This window comes from Pseudorasbora parva, chromosome 5, assembly GCF_024679245.1.
Source record: "Pseudorasbora parva isolate DD20220531a chromosome 5, ASM2467924v1, whole genome shotgun sequence".
NCBI lineage: Eukaryota > Metazoa > Chordata > Actinopteri > Cypriniformes > Gobionidae > Pseudorasbora > Pseudorasbora parva.
The window spans coordinates 19,182,664-19,207,718 of NC_090176.1; the positions used below are offsets into that span (position 1 = coordinate 19,182,664).

The following is a 25,055-nucleotide window of genomic DNA, read 5'->3' on the forward strand; positions in this document are numbered from 1 at the left end:
ATTTTTGCAGTAAAATATCCAAAAACCACTAGGCCAGTGTTATATATTTTGTTCAGTTGAGTACTTACAATATCCCAGATGTTTCCAACTATTTGTAAATTGTGAGAAAATTGCTATTTTAACTAAGGACAGGGACGTTTCAGCATTGCATTTGACAGAGTCGCCTGTCAATTGCGTCATATCTGCGTTACCCTCGGTTTTGGCTTTTATTTGGCAGGAGCGCTTTACTCTTAGCAGTGTGAACAAGTGAACGCACGGAGTAACGTCATAACATCGTTTTAAACACACTTAAATGTATCTAATATGATAAACAGAGCTCCATTACCTCAAAATCATAACCGGAAGAGCGGATCAGTGCAGGCGACTGGCGACTGTCTCCCGTCCCTTCATAATAAAAGTCCCGGTATTCGCGAGGCGGGTATTTGTTTAACAATCGCTCCAGCAGCTGTGCTCAGGTCTACAACACTCGGTCCTGCTCTGCTTTAGACTACAGTAACGTTAATAACCGCATGCATGAACGTGATTTCTGCCTGAGTCCTCTTTTCCACCGGCTGTGATGAGAAGACCACATCTCCCAAGATGCTGCGCTCACACGTTGCGTAGTCAAACTACGCATTTGTTTTGAATAGGCGCCCTCCAGTGGACGGAAAGTTCCATAGTGCACCTTTAAGTACCGAAAAAAGGACCAGTTGCGAATTGAAGGAAATTACCGATTAAAATGTGAATGTCACTCAACCCTATTGTTTACACAATAGCTGATGCGAGAGTAAGTGTAACTTAAAGCAATTTGGCGACCGTGTTAGATGGATAGATGGACAAATAACAAATGGACGGATGGATCGACAGAGAAATAACGGATGGATAATAAACCAATAACAGACAAATAACGAACAGCTGGACAAATGATGGACAGACAGACAGACAAATTAGAGACGGATGGACAGATAGATAGAAAGAATTGCCAACAATGAAATTCATACATTTTAAAGGTTGGATTGGTTTAGTGTAAACACATCCGTGGGCCACTGTATCAACAGTCAGACTTGAACCTGATATGTGTCAGTCAACATCTACAGGACAGCGTGATACACAGCAGCTCTGTCAGAAGAAACGGCTTCTTCCGACCTTATCGCATACAGACATGGAGCAGGGATACTCCATTACCAGAGCGCCTGTCCGGGAACACTTCATTCTTCCTGCTGTCATTTTCCAAGCAATCGTCTGCACCCGCCGGATCTGAATGCTGATGAGGCCGGATTGTGCCCGTCTCATTCTCGCTCTCAATCGCAATCTCCGGCGAAACCAAGCTGATCAATAATTAAACATCATGATCTTCTGCGTGTTATGGGATGTTACAACGTGGATCAATGAGGAGCGGATGGACCAGACGAGAGGAGGAGTGAGAGACAGAGACGGGGAAATATGAAGCAGGCGTGTGCTAAAACATGATAAGGGGCATTAAAAGGCTGTTTCCTGCTTCCGAGTGCCATAAGGACATTAAGAGGTAGAGCGTCCCTCTGAGGAAGACCCCTAGTGGGGTTACATTTGAGTGATGGGAGCACATCGTTACTGCCATCTGTTTTTCCTCAAGCCAGGCCTTAGATAAAAGGACCGGTTTTACTGGTACAGATCAGAACTTGTGTTGTTTGACGCCATGCCGCTAAATGCGTCAAGACTGGGATGGTGGACATGATGTTTTAGCATCGGTTTGTTCAGTGTTTTGAAAGGGCGTATCTGGCACGGCACGTTGAATCTGAAACTTCAGTGTAAAGTTACCACGGGACTGAGTATTGGTAGTGAGTGTGCATCTACTCTAGTTGATGTGGTTTGAAAGGTTAGTGTCCAGTTTCAGAGAGCGCTAACGTGTAGCTCACTTCCCTCTGTAGGGGGCAATTCTGTCACTGTGAATATTTCATCATTCATTCGAATAATTTGAGTTTTATTTAATGTGTCGGGGCAGCTCTGCATCTGTACAACAACATGATATTTGTAGATATGTATCTGTATGTCTTTTTTTTTGACATCCACTTCCTGGTTTCCGTGAAGTCCTGTGACCTTGACCCCTATCATGTGACACAGGCAGGAAACCGAAGACAGAATGGGATCTGGTAACCAGAGAGCCTGTGGCATTCAGTGCTTCTTGAGGTACAAAGCGTCTCGGGTGTCATTAGTGAAATGCAAAGTGCTTCTACCCCGTTACCTTCCTACAACCCAACATTTTGATGCATGCTCAAGACTTCAGGGTGATAAAGGGGGACAGACTTGTCTGATTAGACTGATGTGAAACCAGGCTGGATGGCACCATCAAAATCAATAAAGATGTGAAATGAAATACGTGATGTGGCGATGTGACGTGTGTTTAACTGACGGACATCCTGTTCATACTGTATTGTAGTAATATCGATCAAAGTTTGTGGCGAGTAAGAAAATCATACTTTCATTTGGCAACAGCACATTCAATTGATCAGAAGTGAAAGTAAAGACATGTACAGAAGATTACCATTTCAACCCCCCCCCATGCGTGGAGTCAACCAATGAAAATGCTGCGTGAACTCAGCCAATCAGCATGTTCAGCGCCCAAGTCCCACCCTCGAAAGCTCCTGAACTTTGGAAAAGTACTGCCTTGCGAGCAGGGGGACATATTTTTACCCGAAACGTTCCAGTGGAAATGCATCTATTGATAACAATTGAAGACGTTTTTCTTGAGCACCAACTCATGCTACTGAAAATTCAGCTTTGTCATCACAAGAATACATTTGATAAAGTATTCAAATATAAAACATTTACAATATTACTGTTTTGCTTAAAGGGTTAGTTCACCCAAAAATGAAATTTCTTTCATTAATGACTCACCCCAATGTCGTTCCACACCCGTAAGACCTCCGTTCATCCTCGGAACACAGTTTAAGATATTTTAGATATAGTCCGAGGGCTTTCTGTCCTTTGAATGTAAGTGTATGCTCACTTGCTGCCCACGTCCAGAAGGTAATGAAAACATCATCAAAGTATCCATATGTGGTATCCACATATGTGGTACCCAACACAGTTGGTTAGTTAGACTCTTTTGAAGCGTCGACATTACATTTTGGTCCAAAAATAACAAAAAATACAACTTTATTCAGCATTGTCTTCTCTTCCATGTTTGTTTTCAAACCTCAAAGATTTAAACTGTCGTGAATCAGCAGATTGATTCATGATTCGTATCACCAATGTCACATGATTTCAGCAGTTTTCCAGTTTGACACGCGATCCGAATAATGATTCACGACCGTTTGAATCTACGCAACCCGTTTGAATTGTAAACAAACGCAGAAGAGAAGACAATGCTGAATATAGTCATATTTTTTGTTATTTTTGGACCAAAATGTATTGTCGACATGTCAAAAGAGTCTAACCAACTGATGTCACATATGGACTACTTTGATGTTTTCATTACCTTCTGGAGGTGGACTAGCCTAGAAATCTAGACGCACCCTAGCGGCAGCAAATCTAATTTGCTGCCAGTGTCGTCTAGCAACTCTCAATTAACTTCTGAGCTGTAAACGCCAAACTCTTGTCGGGCCAATCACATCATGTAGTCGGTGGTAGTCGTGTAGGCGGGTCTTAATATAATGACGGCCGAGTTGCGTTTGCATGCTTTTAGTAAACACAGAAACTGGCGAACGGCGGTCTTTCGAATCAGCATTGACCGCGACTCTGGAAGACTTGGAGTTAAGCTTTTCTCTGAGAAAAGAACGGCACAGAAGTCATTCTTAAGAAGGGAAGATGTTCGGAGTTTTGCCGACCGGATACGTCGAAAGTTTATTATGTCATCGAGCTCTGCTTCACCTTCGTTGCTCTGGTTTGTTTTAGCGCTATCCAATTGCTTGCACGGCGTGCAGAGGGAGTTTGAAAGACAACCGTTTATCCCGCCCCTCGGATTGAGCCCTGTCAATAGTGAGTTTCCAGACCAAACATCTTGATGTGGGTCTGGCTTGTCAGGCTAGACGTGGGCAGCAAGTGGGCATACACTTACATTCAAAGGACAGAAAGCCCTTGGACTATATCTAAAATATCTTAAACTGTGTTCAGAGGATGAACGGAAGTCTTTTGGGTGTGGAACGACATTGGGGTGATTCATTAATGAAAGAAATTTCATTTTTTGGGTGAACTAACCCTTTAAAGTTGAAAGAGTAAAGTGCTGGTACTCACCAAATGGGGCGTGGCTTTGTTGGGAGGGCGTGGTTAAGGGGGATTGTTTAGTCAATAATTCAAGAAGGTCCAAAGCTCTTTCTAACTTGTACTCAGCCTTAAAACGAACATATAGTTCTTGTATTTGTTTAACTATAGCATTTTTTTACAATAGGGGGATATTTACAAAGCAAGACCATTGACGGCTCCTCATTACCATGCAGGCCAATGTTAACTTTTTTCTTTCTTTTTTATCTATGGTAGGACTGCACGATAAATCGCAAATAAAACCACACATAATTTGGCAAAGGCTGCAATAATTGCATGCGGAGCTTCTCAGTGTAACACGGCTGTGATCAGTAGTAAACGCTGCTACGCAAGCCAGAGGGCGTCTTATAATTATATACCCGTCTTATTATATTATGATTATAATAACCTGTCTATAATGCAATTGTTTTAGTAATAAAAGTAATCAAATGAACTGTTTTAGCAAATACAATTGTGTGGTTTCTCAATTGTGTCAGGTAAAGCCAAAATGTATTTTTGTGGGTCCTGGATCAGTCCAGAAAGGACTGCTTACACTGTATGTTCATTAGGATAATATTCTTTGCCTATGCCTGAACAAACTGGATTGGAAACACAGTAGGCTGATGCCATTACAGAGAAACTAGGATGCTTCCTTTTTTAATAAACAAACAATTCACAGCTCTCAGCGCTGGAAAATATGACAGCGCAGCTGAGTCAGAGCCAGAGAGGACCCCCAGCGCTCTCCACTGAGGAACCTTACACTGCTCCGGTTAGCGCCAATGACAGTGGCTAGTTGTTTTACGTTTAATAACAACCGGCGCACATGCGTTTATGAAAAATGTGTGTTCCACTTTATGGAAGAGTACCTCAGGGCCACAGCATTTTACATATTCATAAATCATTACAGGCCAGCGTACGTTCCATAATGTGGGGCCCTCAGCAGGGGGCCACAAATTACATATAGAGAGTGACAGGTGCACTGTGGTGGTCTCTCGCTTTCAATTACTATGAAAGCACATTGCCATTACTGGGACTCAAGTATGACTTGGGTGAGTAAAGCAGGAAGATTATGCAGACATGGAACAATTATGAGATAGCTGAAATATTCAATCTTTGATCCAAAACATAGTGTTCTGCCTACATAGGCAGCTTTTAAGGCAACATTCAGACTTTATAGTCCCAATCTGTCCACACTGTTTATCCGACTTTTGTGTCTAACGTTGCTCTTTAATTTTCAGAATATGGGCACTGACAATGTGTAGCCATGGAACTGGACTACTACATCTAATGAAGCAGCGGCAGACATGAACAGTAAATCTGAAGACACCCCATAACTGGACAACTGAGATGTCTCCATTATATTATTTATAATTATATAATTGTCTGCGTAACCTGCACATCACCACCATTCTTGCGACGTGTTTAAATACATTTTACATGGCGGAAAAAATTATATAAGGAAAAACGCTAAACAAAACAAAATCCAATCGGAGCGGTCAGACTGAAATGGATTTCCAGAAATGAGACTTGGAAATGATTTCGAACCACATATGAATGTAGCTTTAATTAGTTTTAGTTTTTTTTGTTTACACATGCAAAATCCGATCAGATTCCAATCGAATATGCTTTAAATCAGATTTGGATTGACATGGAAGTGTCTGATACTCGATTAGTATGTTGCTGTGTTTCAAGCAGCGCGTATAGATACAATAGAGGATACAACTGTAAAATGTATTAATTAATGACTATATTATATTAATTTACCACATTTTTTTATTTAATTATATTGATAATTTTCATTCATGAATGATATTAAGTTTACCACTCTGCCATCTTAGATTTCAAGCCTGTTGCAATGCATTTTGGTGCTGCCTTCTCTGCTAAAGATGCATGCTTTGGGCTAAGTGGACCTTTGTTTTAACTAACATGGGATCATTTCAGAAGTGCACGATTATTAATTTCACAAATACAAAGAAACGACAATTAACACATTGAATGAAATGCAAAATTTTTGATGCTAAAAAACTGAAATTGTATATTCTTGTAAAACGTACTCTAATTGGTTTTATTTACAGCTTCGAAATATCTTTTTAAAAATGTTGATGGCTGACTTTTAGGACTCTTTTCCGGGACCCTATCTATGGCATCTGCATAGGCATCTCACTAGATTTTGGAACACAGCCAGTCATTCAGATGATGATACACTTATGCGAGACTGTGCAGTCTGTTGTGGATCTCTCTACAAAGCACACAAGCTTATAAAATGAGCATTTGACTGCCATAAATCAAAGAATTCTCTCTTTGCTGTCAGCAGGTGACAGTGCCATATATCTGTCCCCAATCCCATCATCCTAACAGATGGTGTTTGCTCTAGCTATGGCTTTCGCTCTCTCTCTATCCCTCTCTCTGAACGCTTGTATGCATATGTATTGTTTTTATTTCAATATCACTACCAACTTCACATCCTCTGCGTTTGGCCATGGCTTCCTTATTCCTAATATGGTCTTCCTGTTAGTGATTGACAGTCACATACATTGTATACTGCTCATGCCATGCCATGAATGTCACGGTCAAAGCTATCTATAAGCTAGACGTTTAGGAAGATTCAGCCTTGATTCACAGGAGCTATTTACCTGGCAGCCGGTGGTAATCATCAGTGTATTATTTATGCTCAAGGTCATATATATTTATCATTTAATCCAAGATTATGCAAAGAGTTCACCCATTGATGTGCTAAGCGTTGTTAAAGGGGGGGAAAACACATTGAAACCTGGACGTGCATCATTGGCTCTTAAACAGCAACGTGTCTCTTTTATGATTAGAATTCTGAAATAAATAAATCAAAATGGTGTCTTATTTCCATAACTTAAACTTGGATAGACAACATCAGAAAGTGAAAAATAAACACAAATGAAAATGTTCTGATATATTATGAAGGGCCAAATAAATCATTATATTTTATATATTATATATATATATATATATATATATATATATATATATATATATATATATATAAAAAAATACATATTTTTTATACACACACACACGTTTGTTTTTGTGGCATATGGGGACATTCCATAGGCGTAATGGTTTTTATACTGTACAAACCGTATTTTCTATCCCCTTACACTGCCCCTGCCGCTAAACCTACCCATCACAGGAAACATTCTGCATTTTTACTTTCTAAAAAAACTCATCCTGTATGATTTATAAGCATTTTGAAAAGTGAGGACATGGCCAATGTCCTCATATTTCACCCTCTCCTTGTAACACCCATGTCATTATACACATTAGTGTCCTCATATTTCATGCCCACACACACACTGTAAAATAAAGTGCAACTGAATAATGGCTAACTAGAATAAAAATAATTAATAGAATAAGAAATAAGGACTTCTCTTGATTCCTAAACTGAGCTGCTGAGAGAGAGAGAGAGAGAGAGAGAGGTAGAGAGAGAGAGAGAGAGAGAGAGAGAGAGAGAGAGAGAGAGGTAGAGGTAGAAAACTCTCAGAGTGTGATTAAGTGTCAGTGTTTTGTGAGGGTAACCCTGCTTTCAGGACACACGGAGAGATGCCGAGAAGCACAGAGGGCACACGGTGATGGTTTTGGCCTGTTCCTGCGGAGGAGAGCCGGGCCGGGCTAGAGCAAAACCCCTCTTGCTCTAATGCACCTCTGAATACGATCTCCAGATAAGCCTTCACTCATTTCATTTGGCAGAGTGCTGAGTCTGGGATGACATGGGACCCGCTCTCACTTTCATTACCCATGATTACATCTGCCATTTGGGGTCACTGGAGACCTTCTCCCCTCGGAAGAGTAGATGACAGATGCCACAAGAGAGCGTGAGCATGTTAGTGTGGGTTTGTGTGTATGCTTCACCTGAGTGTGGTGGCTGTCCATGTGCCTGTGTAATGCCGAGGTGCTGGATGCGTTTGACTTCGGATGTCCGTCGTCTTCCAACGTTCCTAGTGGGAGAGAAATATGCGGATGTTAAATGTAATATTCCGGAATATGCTGCTTCAATATGTCTCATAATAACATTGCTGCACTATGAGCACTGTAACTGAATTCCTCCCTTTTCACGTCTGCTGTTATTTTGTCTGTACCACTTAACATGTATTCATTTTGTTTTCTATATAATTTCAGCTTAGGTTTGAGTTTTATAATTTTTTTTAATTTAGATTTTTTAAATTATATAACTGTTAGAAGTAGCACTCCAGGAATTCTAGTTAAACAGATCTGGTGAATCGATTTCTAATGGATTTTTTTGGTTTGTTTTATTTTTGATCATAACATCTGAATTATTGCCATCACAAAATTCAGTCAAGTCATGTGACTAAATAATTTAAATGGGAACACTGGTTTATTTGAAAACAGTTTTTGTAATATTAAGATTTTTCAAGGCTATAAATAATTAGCAAATTACATTTTTTTGAAAAATAATATAGAATCAACTTTTAATATGGAAATGTTAATGGAAAACATACAGTAGCTACAATCCAAATTAGAAACATGGATGTCATTGTAATAATTCCATAGGAATTGTGATTGGTTTATTTACATAATGTTTATCAGCTACCACAAAGGCAGCAAATATGTATGCATGCTTAAATAGATCCCATTATTATGCATTATGTAAACATAATAATATAAAAAAAGCAGTTCCAAAAAGTATAAAAACATGGGGTAACACTTTTTCCACTTTATTCATTCTACTAACTATATGTATTCTGCAACTGCATGTCAACTCATTAGGTTATTGGTAGACTGCGATTAATATCTGATAATAATTTTGTTTGATGCTCTCCAACAGACATTCTACTGACTATACTTAACTAGGGCTGCACAATTATGATAAAATCATAATTGTCGATTATTCCCCTGAAATGTAATTGCGATTATTACAATGCGATTATCACAATTTACATTGAATGATGTTTTGAATAGCTTTATACCATTGTCTGAAGCAACTGCATGCCATATTTTCATATAAAAATATGGAACTTAGTCATAGGAACTATAGGCATCAGGGTGGTTCCCTGAAAACTAAATGTTTCCCAAGGGCCAGTTACATTTGCACTGCCAGAAGTAACTCTTTTATTTTATTTTAAATCAAAGTCTGAGCACACATCGCTCACATTCTCCGCCTTCATTATTTCACGATCTGTTTAACAGTCCTGTCTAATATGTTATTAGGTAGAACTGTTATACAAAGAACATAGACATTAAATAAAAAAGTATTAGCATTTGCCATGTGGTTGGTATCCAGTGTCACAAGCTGAGCGGAAATACATAATCATGTTTTTCCCCTCAAAGTAGTGTTGTATTTTCTCTTTAGCATAGGGTTGAGAGGTCCATCACTGTTTTCGATGTTAGTTAGCTCATATATCATTGGCTGTGCGCACTGCTTTTTAAAAATGGCGGGTGCTATTTTGCGAGCATTCTACTAGTCATTGTACACTTTCGTCACTGGCAGTTCCTATTGTGATTGGTTTAGCCTTGTTTATACTTTCGCCTGTGGGCATCTTCTGTTTGGTGAGGTGTTTATACTCGACACGCTCGATGTTGTCTTATTCTTTGAAACAGAGTAATTGTTGCATAAACCATCGGGAAACAGCGGTGAGAAGAAGTACACACTAGACACTACTCTGAAGTAATCGAGATTCGCCTCTCACATGCTCTAAAGCATGTAGAATAATGCATCCGTGGCATTCGTAATCGTAATCGCGATTAGAAATGCGATTAACTGTGCAGCCCTATACGTAACTTTGCAACTACATATCAACTTATTCTACAAACCTGAATCCTAACAAATAACCCTAACCTAATTGTCTACAACAGTCTGTTTATACTCCAATGAGAGTTAGTTGACATGTAGTTGCAAAGTTACGTATACTTAGTAGAATGTCTAAAGTGGATCATCAAAAATAAATTGTAACGAAACATGGAACATTTTCAAAAATCACGGTTCCAAAAATGTTTATGAAAATCAGTCGGCTCCAATTTTATATTAGTAAACTGACCTTGTTCTGATTAAGAACTATGGGCATTCACACAGGATGAATTCTTGTGTTCAAAAACAGCTACAGAGAGCACAATGGAATGGAACTGTATGCAGGGGTCTCGTATTAAACTCTTAACTTGACACCTCAGTCAAAAAAAGGACAATGATTTGTATGTTTGCCTGAGATATGCCTGAGCTGAGCAATCCTAAAACTGTAACGCTATTCGGTAACACTTAATATTGATAGTGCACTTTAGACATTCTACTAACTATAAGTAACTTTGCAACTACATGTCATTCTGTCATACATGTCAACTAACTGTCATTAGAGTATTTGTAGACTGTCTGATTATTATTTACTAAAACTTTATTTTGTTGGTCCCCCAACAGACATTCTGCTGACTATTAGTAACTTGGCAACTACAATTCAACTTATTCTACTAACCCGAACCCTAACACCTAACCATAACCTACCAGTACTGACAGTCTACTAATACTCTAATGAGAGTTAGTTGACATGGACTTGCAAAGTTACTTATAGTTAGTAGAATGTTTAAAGTAGACTGTCGAAATAAAGTGTAACCTGCTATTCTTCTGTTGCCTTGCAGGTACTGGGGTATTTTCTTCTGGGAATGTACATTAGTTCATATAGCATTATCTTAAAGATGCAGGCATGTAATGACCGAGTTCAAAACTTCCACACACTCTCTGCTACATCCCCTCATGCAGAATATGGAAGTTTACCCCCACACGCAGATATTAGCCTCACTGAGAGGATAAAAGGCAGAGTGTGTGTTTGTGTAAGGGAGGCAGAGAGACCCTGAGCCATCTGATGGCTTTTTAGGAGAGCACTTTATCAAGTCCAGGACCTTTCGCTTTAATCATGGACTGCCTCAGTGATAGATTCTGGGTCAACTCTTCATCTTACCATGTCCGTTTCTCCAATCCCATTCTCTCCACAAACCACCCTCAATCTGCCATTCTTTCCTTTTCCCTTATTCTCTCACTTTATCTCCAATATTTTCTCATGCATATAAACTGCAGGTCTTTTTGTTTGTGGTGTGTGTCACGCTCAGCTGGTCAAAGGTTACGTGGTCATTGGTGCTGTCTGTGGTAAACAAAGCAGTGGACAAGGCTGGGCCAGCCAATGATACGCGACTGAGCTTTAAATAATTGCATGGATGCACATTAGATCATGCGATGGGTAATGCCCTAATGTTACATGGGGTTGTTTGCTGTGTGTGATGGTCTCCTCTGCTCTTGATAACATTCATGAGGTCATGGAGAGAGTTTCATCTGAGTGATAATGGATCTAATAACTGCAAACAAGTCCTATCCTTAGCACAATCTCAGTCGGATTCACATCAGGTTAAATTTGCAATGTTTTCCTTCTATTGTTATTACTATTACATTTATATTTAATTGATATAAATTAGTCTAAGGCCCTGTTTAAACCAGGTATTAATATGAGTTTTGGTCAATCGGATTACAAGTAGACGAGGGAGACACATACCCGTTTACGTCTGGTGTTTTAATCCGTTTCTTTTATCCATTTCGGTTCTGATTTCTTCTGATCGTTCGATCTAATGGATGAAATAAGCTTGCGCAGTTTACGAACATGACCGGAGATGACAGAAAAGCATTTTTCGCTTCTGCTCTGACAGCCGCAAGACCAAGCCGAACGTGATGAGTGTGCTAGAAATCAGGAATGGTGGGTCTTTAGCCGACAAAGTTTAATCCTGTCTGGCTAGCGCGCTTCCCATAATGTTTACTCATTATATCAGTGGGTGGAGAGTAGGCGGTCTTCTGTCGCTGTTCAAATGCATAATGCGTTGTCAACTACCTCTTGAAGTCGTAGAAAGCGGACAAGCTCAAAATGTTTTACTGTTTACACCTGTATTTAGCGTTATCCACTTCATCAACCAAAACACGCTAATACTAGGTGTAAACAGGGCCTAAACAAGAAATCACATTTTAGCAATTAGCAATGGAGTCTGATTCATGGACAAATGACTCTTATGAACTGGTTATTTTTTGGGAATCATTCAAATGTCACAAGCAAAAAGGGTTCATTGTCTACTGTCAATAGTCAAGTGATGTATGAAGCCACGCTCACGCAAAAGTCACTTTCAAAAGGCCCTTTCACACCGGACGCGTAACGGAAAAGCGTAACAAATAAGCGAATATTTCGCATGCGAATATTTCGCGTCAAAACCATTCACATCAGCCGCGACACGAATTTGCGACGTTTCAGAGCTCCAACATTCCAAAACATTCGCAGCGACAGCTGAGAAAACACGGGCACTTCATCATTCAGTGAAGACGAGCTTTTTATTTTATTTAAAGGACCGAGAGGAAGGTTTTGGGTGCAGCCAGTCTTAAAGAACAGAGTCTGAAGGGGAGGATGCTAATCTTGTACAGGAGCTAAAACTTTATCATGGCCGGTTCTGCACTTACTTTCTAAAGTCTGTGGGACAATTTGAGGATCTCCTCCAGAGACGGCAGCGCATCTGACGAGACAAACTGCGCACTTCTGGGAATCAATCGATCCGAGCAGATGTTTCCAGTCGAGTCACATGTAAACATTTCAGTGCCACAGACGTACTGATGGCAACACGTTCACTTTCCATAATCTCGGACACAATGTTTAGAAAAAAATCAACTATTTATAAAAGGTAATAACTTATAAGTTATAAGTAATAACTTATAAGTTATAAGTTATTATACTAACTCATAAGTTAAGTTATTGCTGTCTGTATCATACAGTGGGCAAACACAGCTGCAGCTGTACAGCTTACAGCTGTAATCTCATGAGAAATGCCATGCCTGGCAAAGGTTAAAGTTGATTGAATAGCTCGTGACATCAACTGGACATTTCGTCACCTTTGTTTCCTTTTATGTGATTGGTTGAAGCCGTTTTTGTCGCCGGTAGAGTAAAAAAAAAAATCGACATCGGAACGAAATAAATAAATGTCGTTTTTTCGCCTCAGCACATTCGCGTTCTGTGTGGAAGCGCTCATTACACAAACAGCTGATCTAAAAAAAAAAACCATTGCGCGAATTATTCGCACGTCAAAATCGCGTCCAGTGTGAAAGGGCCTTTACCAAGCAGTTTTCTGTGTGCCAAAACAGCGAATCTGCTAACTAACTTTAACCATGCAAATCATTTGCCCTCAAATAAAATTCCTAATCGGATTCCTGTTGAAATGTCTAGATGTTGCCTCTGTTGAATTAAATTAAACTGAATTTAATGTAACCGCAACTTTACAGTTTCAATCAGTATAAAAAGATCATTCTATAAGTGATACATATACATGTTACAGAGCAAATGAGAGCTTCTCTGTAGTCCTTCATGGGTCATTAAACTGACTGAAACTGCAACTTTAGTTAATACTTTTATAATAAAATTGTACAAAATATAAATGCACTTTTAACTTCTTAAATCTAATATCTGCATGCAGAAGGGTAAACTTCCATATTTTAGATGAGGGATTGTAGCAGTAGTTGGAAGTTTTAAACATTTAGCAATGACCCATACACTCATGCCTGCCCTTTAAGATAATGCTACATGAATGTGTCTGTGTGCGAGTTATTCTATCTGTTAAATAAAGAAAAATCAAATTGCATAGTTTGCACTGTTCTTAATTTTTACAACAACGCAACACAATATGAAATTGCATTTTGCAACGCAACAAGGTCTAAGGTTCCCTGTATAATTCACAGCATTATCTGTCAGTGAATTTATATCTTAACAAAAAAAAATTCTAATTGAGATGCTGTATATGCAACTGAATTAAAACGAGAGCTTGTGAATCAGGAAATATGTCTCAAAACCCAGCATATGTAAGTGTGATTCAGGTGCTTTGACATTTTAATCTTAAACTTATAAACATGTAATTGCTGAATCATTTGCGGTTAATAAATAAGACCCAGTGTTTGGTGTGAACCCTAACCTCTTGTGCCATTACCATTGGAGATCTGGTTGCCGTTCTCCATGGGGGCTGGGTTTGAAGAGTTGGGAGAGGTGTGGTTGTTGGCATTTTTATCCTGTAACTGTGACGACGGGGATATCGGGCCTTGATCCTCTCGACCTGGCAGGTTAATGTTGGAATTTGAGAGTCCTATAGAATAGAAATGAATAAAAAAACACTTTTAATAAATACATTGTTTCACATTAAGATGATGTGTAACGTATGCTTTGGCACCATGTAAGGCCTCACAGACCATCTTGCTGTCACTGTCGACCTACATCTGCCACCTTGAGTCACTAATATTTCTGCAGGGCATCTGCAGCTGCTCTGGCCAGGAATTGTGGGAATGATGGAGTCTCGCAATGACGTTGACGACAGAGAGAGCGGAAGAGCTGGGGGATGTATAAGCCTCACGGTATGCAGGTTTGCTTGGATCTGACCGTCACAGGGATGGATATAGCACAGGGGTCAGCTGTCCTTTTAAACCCCTGTTACCAGCCATGTTTCCATTACAGCATTCTCTCTCTCTCTCCCTCTCTCTCTCTGAGCATCTGACTTCACAGCCAGAGGTTATCAGAGATTAATTTACTGCAGCTTTGTGTCTGGGACCTCACTGGCTCTATGTATTCAACATGATGAAAGCAGTCACATTGCATTACACTACATTGACTCTTATGATTGAAAGTATCAGAGGACTGATATAAAAATCTTCCTATTCTTAAAAAATATTTCATTGTGATGGCCTTCTCTCAATCTTTTAGGCTCAGATTTATACAGTGGTGTCCAAAAGTCTAAGCCCACTAGTAAAAATCCTACTGGTTTGCATTTTTGTAATTAGCGTTTTTTGTTTTGTCAAATTATCAACATAACTGTAAAAAATAGAATAAAAAAAGTGTCACATGATTTGATTACAATTTTTGTGGAAAACATGACAGCATTTATTTTAAATGTACATTATAAATGTATTTACTGTCACTTGATCCTCGCTGAATATAAGTATTAGTGTCTCGTTCTGACCCCAAACTTTTGAGCGTTAGTGTAATTGATATGTCACTGAACTAGGAGGATTAAACATGAAAATAAAAATGAAATGCACAGGATACACCTGTCATTCAGGATGACTGACAGACATGCAAAGCAAATGCAGTAAAGGTTGGCTCTGTCAGATGATCATTACATTACAGATCATTACCTAAAAGGGAGTTAGATGAGATATTCTGTCACAAATATGAAGAACAGTTCAGTAGATTTAGCTAATTAAACATCTGAAAAATTATCCGGAATACACAATGTTAGAGCGGTTTATAACAATCAAAACTGAAAATTATTTCATGAATTACTCACCCTCATGCCGTTGGTTCTTCGGAACAAAAATGAAGATATTTTTGTTGAAAGCTGATGGCTGAGAAAGGCTTCAGATAGGCCTCCATTGGCATTCAGTACATTCCCACTGACCCACTCACAAGACCCATAAAAGGCACTAAAGAGTTTGTTACAAAGTCCATCTCACTACAGTGGGTGTACAATAATTTTAAGAAGCGACGAGAATAGTTTTTGTGCGAAAAAAAAATCAAAATAACGACTTTTTCCACCAAGAGTGTGTCTTCCGTATAGGTGTCTGACGTGAACTCACCTGGAACTCACGCAATAGCTGCGCTCCTCCTCTTCCGGGTCATGTATTGAATGGTGGAGCTGCGTCATATTCTCGCGCATGAGTCGAGTTTACGTCAATAACTTTACAATGACTGAAACTGCAACTTTAGTTAATACTTTTATAATAAAATTGTACAAAATATAAATGCACTTTTAACTTCTTAAATCTAATATCTACATGCAGAAGGGTAAACTTCCATATTTTAGATTAGGGATTGTAGCAGTAGTTGGAAGTTTTAAACATTTAGCAACTACCCATACACTCATGCCTGCCCTTTAAGATAATGCTACATGAATGTGTCTGTGCGTGAGTTATTCTATCTGTTAAATAAAGAAAAATTAAATTGCATGGGCACTTTCCCATTCAGAATGGGCAACCAATTTCTATCTGGATATCCCAAAAAAAAATGTGTTGCCTATTTTCAATGGGAAAATGTCCACAGCAACATTGCTCGGCAACATTGCTCAAAAAGTCGTTATTTTGATTTTTATGTGCACAATAACTATTTTCGTCGCATTGTAAAATTATTGTACAGCCACTGGAGTGAGATGGACTTTGTAATGTCGTCTTTAGTCCCTTTATGGGTCTTGTGAGTGGGTTAGTGGGAAATTTACTGAATGCCAATGTAGGCCTTTTTGAAGCTTTCCTCAATCATCAGCTTTCAACAAAAATATCTTCATTTGTGTTCTGAAAATGAACGAAGGGCTTACGGGTGACATGACATGAGGGTGAGTAATTAATGAAATAATTTTCATTTTTGGGTGAACTAACCCTTTAAAAAGTACCATAAAGCATGAGGAAAAAGTGGTGTTGTAGACATGCTTTGAAATATTCCTCAAGCATGGCACTAGCACAAATATTATGACAGATCTATGTTTGTTCATTGCACAGACACACTTGTTGACATGTACAGTAATGTGAGAAGTAATTTCCCCTGTTCTGGAGTGACACTTTGTATGTCCTTAGACATACATACCCACACACACTGTATTCTAAGGGTTCACACACACCGCAGCGATTCACATCCGTCAGCAGACCTGGAGACTTTGATATTTAATATTTAATAGCTACATCATCTCTTGTCCATGAAATATTAATGTGACTGGAGCCAATACCCCCTGTGCCCTTTACAATAAACTGAATCAAGGCAGAGACAAAAAATATATAAAATTTAATATATATATCCTTTGACTGATCACACATAACATTATGACCACCTTCCTAATATTGTGCTTGTAACCTTTTTGCTGCCATTAGCCCTGCCCCATTGCGGTATGGACTCCACTAGACCCCTGAAGGTGTGCCGTGGTATCTGGCACCAATATGTTAGATCGTGCATTCTGGTGCCATGTGCTCCCCAGGTAAGCAAAGCACATGCACCCAGCCATACATGTTATGTAAAAGAAAATGTGATTCATCACGTGTGCTTTTGGTGGTGGACAGGGGTCAGCATGGGTACCCTGACTGGTCTGCAGTTATGCAGCCCCATATGCAACAAACTGCAATAAACGGTGTATTCTGACACCTTTCTATCAGAGCCAGCATTAACTTCTAGAGCAATTTGAGCTACAGTAGCTCATCTGTTTGATCGGATCAGACGGGCAGCCTTCACTCCCCACGTGCTTCAATGAACCTTGGCCGCCAATGACTCTGTTGCCGGTTCACCACTGTTCCTTCATTGGACCCCTTTTGATATATACTGACCGGGAACACTCCACAAGAGCTGCAGTTTTGGAGATAACCTGACCCAGTCGTCTAGCCGACACAATTTGGCCCTTGTCAAACTCGCTGAAATCTCCACACTTGCCCATTATTCCTGCTTCTAACAAATCAACTTTGAGGACAAAATGTTCACTTTCTGCCAAATATATCCCACCCACTAACAGTTACAATGATGAAGAGATAATCAGTGTTATTCACTTAACCTGTTAATGGTCATAATGTAATGCCTGATCAGTGTATACACACACGCACATACAAAAAACGCTAAACGATAATACTTCTACACACAAGATTAACACGCCATCTCAATCCTTCATGCCACACAAAGGAAAGTCCATATTGTTAAAATGATTGTTACTTTAGATCCATATACATATAGTTTAAAAATATCAGCAATTGATGCAATTAGTCGTAGTGGTTGCAAGGTTAATTGTATTGATCTTTGATAATCTTGCCGTAAAATGTATATATGCAGAATGTAGACGGCTGATAGTGGACTAATATATTTAGACTAGACTTTTTACAGTACTTATGTTGCACACAAGAACATATGTGTCGGGGTCATATGAGATCCACGCTCATAAATCCATGATGGGAGTAGCTGTATGCTAAAGCATCTTTAATTAAATACAAAGGTTAAGAGGAGGCAAGGGAAACTGTGTTAGACACAGCATGTGAACTAAATCGCCACACACACCCAACATCCTCCCTAAGAACACCTCCCTCATCAAATTATCTTATTTTAATGTGACATTTAACACTTGCTCTTTTCCTTAAATGGATAATGGACTTAATGTGCCTTATATATTAGTTTTCTCCAAAGGTGAACGAGCATTTCTTTTAGAGAAAAAAAGGTAATGTTTTTAATAAATGATACCATTCCAGATCACTCTGGCTCAGTTTAAATCGTAGGCGCAGAGCGTAGCTGCATTTAAAGGCAGTTGTTGGTTGCTGTGCTGTCGTTACAAAAGTGATCCAGAGCAAAATACAGCCTAAACCTCAATCTTACATAAACACACTGCCTTCATCTGAATGGGTCTCTAAGAGAGAGCACTGTGGCTTTTATGGTAAATGTCTGTTTTATCAGCACTGACCTCACTGTTTTTGACAAACACAAAGCCTGGCACATGATGAGTCAATATACTAAACAGGATGTGTTTTTTTAACAACCACATATTTGAAATGACATTAGAGCCGGGAAAGTTTCTATAATTTGACCAGACTATTTTAATCCTCCTAAAACAAATTAAGCATGACCATGTGTGCTGGTGAGCGCAAACTACTTTGATAAACTATAAAAATCTGTGATTAAAGACATAGATCTGATTCGTGTGTCTGGAGCACAGTTATAAAGGATAGTTTGTACCAAAGTGAAAATTCTGTCATTTATGATTGGTTGGACAGGTTGTTACTACACTATATTATATATATATATATATATATATATATATATATATATATATATATATATATATATATATATATATATATATATATATATAAAATATTTTTTAATGAAAGTCAGTGGGGTTAATTTCAATATTTGGTTTGGACCTCATTCACTGTTGAATGGACAAAAACTGTAGAAACAATCTTCAAAATATCTTCATGTTCTACAGAAGTTTGGAATGACATAAGGGTGAGTAAGTGATGACAGAATGCATTTTTTGGGTGAACTCTTTAAAAGTACTGTGTAGATTTTTTATGTTAAAACACTATCTCATGCCAGCTTGACGTGACAACTATAAACAACTGCAAGTAAGCAATTTGTAGGTTGATTTTAACAAAAAGTACTTTTTTCTCAGTGCTTTCAACATTGCTTTTTCAACATTGCTTTGTTTGTCTGAGCAGCCTGACATGGAACAACACTGGCTCAATTATAGGGAGTGTGACTGAGAGAACTCTTAAGCTGATTATACACGAAGCAACTTTTTGAGCAATGTTGCTGGGCAATGTGGCTGAAAGATGTTGCTTGGGCACTTTCCCATTCAGAATGGGCAACCAATTTCTATCTGGATATCCCAAAAAAAAATGTGTTGCCTATTTTCAATGGGAAAATGTCCACAGCAACATTGCTCGGCAACATTGCTCAAAAAGTTGCCGTGTATCATCAGCTTAAGAGCCCACGTTTGATCCCACAAATGGCACAGGAATTACATACATCACCTTTAGAATTAATGTACCCAAATACATACACATGCTTTCACTCACCGCTGTCTCTGATCTTTCTTCCTGTGGTGGACTTGCGAAGTAGGCTGCGCCCTGAGCTGAAAATAGTGTTTAGCTCATCAAGGGGGCTAGTGAGGGGTCTCCCATTGGCAGGGTTAAAGAGCAGAGGTGAGGAGGAGCAGGAGTGAGCTCTGCGGGGCTCTGGCCGTGAGGTCTTCACTGGGGAGAAGGGAGGCTTGGAACTGCTTGGGGGTGTCTCTGCCAGACCATGTGCCATTTTATGGGGGACTTTGGAGGAGTCGGTGCTAGCCAGAGAAGCTGCACGAGTTAGGGTCAAGAAGTTTGGCTCAGGGGGAAAGGGGAAATGAGAGGGGGGGCGGTAGGGAGGTGGAAGTACTGCCGGAGGGGGAGGAGGGGGAGGAGTCAAGGGCGGCGTGGACTTGTCTGGCATTAAAACCGAAAGACTTGGTGAGGAATCAGCCCTTTGCCGGGTGTACTGGGGTGAGAGTGGGCTGCCCCCGTCCTGGCTGGTGTAGTTGAGGTTGGTCTCGAACACCGGCAGCTTCTTCACCTCAAGAGGTGTAAGCGGGGACTCATCCGAGGCGGGTGAGCAGGTGACAGGGGACGGAGGGAAGACAAGAAGTGGGGGACGGTGTGGAAGGAGGTTAGGGAATGGAGCTGGAATGTCACATGCTGTCCCGTCCTTGCCCGGCTGCTTTCCCCCTAGAGTACTGGAGAACTCCATCAGGGTCACAGGCCTCTTCACTTCCAGTACTGTGGCAGGTAGGGTGGTGGTGGTAGGATTGACAACTTCAGGCTTGACCACCGGAGTTGACCCCACCTCATCAGGTGGGAAGTATTTCATCTCCTCGTATACCGCCTCACTCAGCTCTGGACTGTGGGAGTCAGCCAGGCTGAGGGCTCGTGAGGCCCCTACCATCTCAATATACACATCCTCCTCGTCCTGGCAGGGGTAGAGACTTAGTACAGAAGAATGGGGGCCATCGGCTGATGCTGCTCGCTGGATGAGGCCCAAACAGTGGCCGCCTCGTACCAGGCTGACAAGTTTCATGTCTGTGGGGCGCACAGGGGAAGGTACAGAGATCTCCTCGTAGGAGCCTGTCAGTTTGGTATTAGGGCTGCGTTTGGGCTTAGGGGGCGGGATCTTCTTCATGGTGCTGTAGTCATCACTGTGAGGCCGTGGTTTAGAGAGAGCTAGAGGCGTGGTTGGATGATGAATGGGTTAGGAAGGAAAGGAAAAAGCCATTCACTGGAATGCCAGGAACAATTCTTAGTATTGAGGTAGATGAAGACATTTGTGCTGTGTTGTACAAAACATGTACAGTACATGGCCAGAAGTATGTGGACATCGGAACACCACATGTACATTGTGCTTAATGAATATTTAATTTTGAAACCATTGTCTTTAATAGCACGATGGTATTCTCTAACAGCTTCCAATTCCACTAGATGTTGTGAAGCTAGAACCTGATGTTGGGTGTTTGGTTCTGGCTCTCTGAGTCCAAATCATCCCCGAGGCGTTCAGCTGAATTTGGGTTTGGGCTTTGTGCAGGCCAGCACATAATTTATGCTAGAAGTTGTCCACATACTTTTGCATACATGTTTGAGCTGATATTTATACGTACGATCAGATGGAGACAGCTGGGTTTTTGGTGGGCTTCCAGACGGAGAGGCTTGACCATCAGCAGGGCTGTCTTTGGGTGCAATACTCAGCCCTGCACTTACTGCCTCATACGATGCACTCAGACGTGTATTTGGGTCTCGTTTGGGTTTGGGAGGAGGTTGTTTTCGTGGGGAGGAGAGGTTCCCTCCATTCCCCTCCTCAGTGGAGTGTGGCGCAGGCTGAAGGGCTGCTTTGATTGATGTCCCAATGCTGGAGTGTACCAAGCTATCCATTACCAGAGGGAGAGGCACAGAGCTGGAGCGGAAATGCCGGAGTGGTCGGTTCCCCCCACGGCCTGCCACATCATTGACCCTCCCAATTTTTTCAACAACCCTAAACAAAAGGATGAACGGATGAATAATTCAACAAATTTAAATGGTAAAACTGCTTGTGCCATAGGATTTCTAGTGTCATTCATCATGACTGGTATTACTCCACTATCGCTCTCGTACTCTAGTAATCCTTATTCATTCATATGTTCTATTTCAATCATTCACTCACTATCATGCTAGGAGCATATGTCCTGTCTCAATGTATGATGGGTAGTGAAAGTGCTAAGCAGCTGCCAAGTGTGAGAGGATCAGTCTCAACCTTCATAAAATCAATACACCCATGTCAAGCTGTCCATTCATATCAGAGCTAAGATTTCAGTGTCCGGTGTTTCCTTAACAATAAACATAAAACAAATCTAACCTATACCTTATATAACATGCAGATTAATTAACCAAAATAATAATAAAGATTCTCTAAATTCTTTTCAGGATGCCTTAGTGTTAGTCTCAGATACTTCATCATTTCAATTCACTCTTGTCCTCATGATACCAGAAAACAATAACAACAAATTAGCATGATATAAAGAACTAAAGCCTTAAAAGATTATTTACATTGTTGATTGTTTAAGTCTAAGCAGCTTCCTGTAATACACTAATGTGACATGCACACTCCTGTTTGATATTAACCCGTTAATCTGAGCTACCATCTGTTGTTCTTGAAGGAAAGGTGATGGAGTGTTGGGGTGTATGGTGTTCGGGGAACAGGGGGTTGGTGGTGGTGGTGTGTGTGTGGGGGTGGGGGGGGTGTTACAGTGACTTAAAACCTTAAGGAGATTTTAGCAACCCAGAGTGGGGGTGGGTCTTATCTCTCTCTCTAATTAGCAGCATGGAACTCACTGATTGAGTTTGCCACATCTAGATTAGCTATGGAACCCCCATCCCTCAGTCACTAGCACCTCCCTCATTCAGGATGCTAAAAGTGAATGTATGTGATGAATGTGTGTGCATGTTCTGAAGAACAAGAAGCCCACCCCCACCATAAGAGCAGATGGTCATATGCAGAATGACAGACAATTCTGATTGCCAGAGACCACCTAAATACATCGTGTTCCTGTTCATGCTTGAGTGAATATATTCCCACAGCAAGACATCTTGTTTTGTTTTGTTTTTCTGACTGCAAAGCTCCACGTAAACAATGACACTAGCATTACCTTGGCAACCGTTCATATAGTGTCAGACAATTGTTCAAGCCTAATTTCCTAAAGTCCTGTGTGTTTGGATAGTTTCAATAAAGCAACAAGCTAGTCAATGCTCTTTACTGTGATTTTATAATGAGTAAGGAGTGGTCTTCAAGTAGAATGCCTGGAAGCCCATTCGCCAAGGCTAACTGAATCAGAAATGTTGCTTTATTGAACCTTTAGACACTACTAATTGTAATACATGTATATTTTTGAAGACTGACCTTGATGTGGATAGTTTGCAGACTTTTGCCTTTCTATTCAATGCAGATGGTAGCACATAATGTATATGCCACTGTTATAGCATCTACGACTAAACTGAGATCCGTCTTCCTTTTTGCTGAATTCCCACATCACTAACAATGTCTTAAAAATTGCAAGCACTTCTGATATCAGTGGGAAACTCAGACACTTTTTGTTCCCATTCTATTTGCAAAAGGAGAACAAGGGGAACCAATAAAAAAACAATAATAATACAAATAAAACTTTATATGTTCCTTAAACCCAAGTGGAAAAGGCATTTTTTTGGAGTGTCTGATTATATTAGACACTCCAAAATATGCCTTTTTCACTTGGGTTTGAGGAACTAATAAAATATTCATGAGAGCTTTTATTGGTTCCCCTTGTTCTCCCTTTGCAAACAAAATGGCAATATAATGTAAATTACATTGTTTAAACTCAGTCCTGGAAGATCCTGCAGAGTTTAGCTCCAACTTGCCTCAACACACCTGCCGGGAAGTTTCTAGTATGCTTAGTAAGACCTTGATTAGCTGGCTCAGGTGTGTTTAATTGCAGTTGAAGCTGAACTCTGCGGAACACTGAACACCCCTGCATTGGACAGTTAAAGTGTCTCAAATATTCCTTCAAGAACAATTGAATTTCAGCAGACAAAACAAGATTTCTTGTTAGAGATCCTCTAAGATCCCCACATATAGCTACCTTAATGTAATAGTTGCATTTTAGAGCTGCCCTTGACTAAAGATTTTTGTAGTCAACTAGTAGCTGTTAATTTAAGCAATTAGTTGACTAATCGTGCGTTTTTATTAATAAACCATAAATCATAATAATGAGCCTTTTATTGCCAATAGCCTATATAATATACAGCCTAATCAGCGCTCAAACGTACACATAAAGCTTGCCACAGGGCACCGGCAAACATAATGATTATGAGTGTGTCGTGAAAAAACAGAAGGAGACGGTCTAAAAATTTGATTCATCTATTGATAATGTTTTCTGCTGCAGAGATTTAGCCGATGATGCTGACTCGTCATCTCCACAGTGAACGTGCCTATATGCAAGTTTCATACAGATGGCATATCTGAGAATATTTTTTTCCCACTTGGATTGGTTGACAATCGCTTGATATTTTACGCTTTCTATATATTACTCATATCTGTGAGGGAAGTATACGCTGAGTGTCGGTTCATATTTGTTACTTGCCTAAGTTCATAGAGACCGAGATGACATGAAGTGCATCCAGTTAGTTTTCTTTTATTACAACGTTTTGTTATTATGAGTTTACAGAAATAAAAGCAGACCCTTTACAGTTTGCATTACTCATATCTGTATGACCAAAAATGATGATGAGTATTTTTAAGGGATAGTTCACCCAAAAATGTAAATTCTGTCATCATTTACTTGCCCTAAAATTGTTCCAAACCTGTATGAGTTTATCTCTTCTGCTGGACACGAAAGAGGATATTTTGAAGAATGTTTGTAACCAAGCAGTCAGAGCAACCGTTGACTACCATAGTAGGGGAAAAAAAAATTCTATGGTAGTCAATGCTTTTCTCTCTACTTTGTTACAAACATTCTTCTTCATTCTTCTTTTGTGTTCAGCAGAAGAAAGAAACTCATACAGGTTTGGAACAACTTGAGGGTGATTAAATAATGACTGAATTTGCATTTTTGGGTGATCCATCCCTATAAGTTAAATGCAAGTGATCGCACTGGCACCTGTATGTCATGCAGTAAGTCCACTCTCCACTAGGGCTGGGATATATTGAATATAATAATATCGCAATAATTTTGACGACGATGAATTTGGTCCGTGCAGGTCTTAAACAGCTGGACCTCAAATTCCGTGTGATAGTCAAAAACAATTAAAAATAGAAAACCACCCCACGATTGGCTAAAAAAAC

The 25,055-nt window shown here is 39.9% G+C and overlaps 1 protein-coding gene across 5 annotated transcripts in view; it reads right to left on the reverse strand.

Moving 5' to 3' along the window:
* Positions 1-25,055, reverse strand: part of myo16 (myosin XVI) — a 278,734-nt gene that overhangs the window by 19,045 nt on the left and 234,634 nt on the right. For 3 of the 5 annotated variants that reach the window (XM_067443432.1, XM_067443429.1, XM_067443433.1), the window contains exons 31-34: positions 21,367-21,737; positions 19,763-20,935; positions 14,158-14,325; positions 8,080-8,165 (exon numbers count right to left, since the gene is read on the reverse strand). In XM_067443432.1, the coding sequence (XP_067299533.1) occupies positions 8,080-8,165; positions 14,158-14,325; positions 19,763-20,935; positions 21,367-21,737 (1,798 nt within the window). The remainder of the gene's footprint in view (positions 1-8,079; positions 8,166-14,157; positions 14,326-19,762; positions 20,936-21,366; positions 21,738-25,055) is intronic. The other 2 variants (XM_067443430.1, XM_067443434.1) reach the window with 1 other exon arrangement.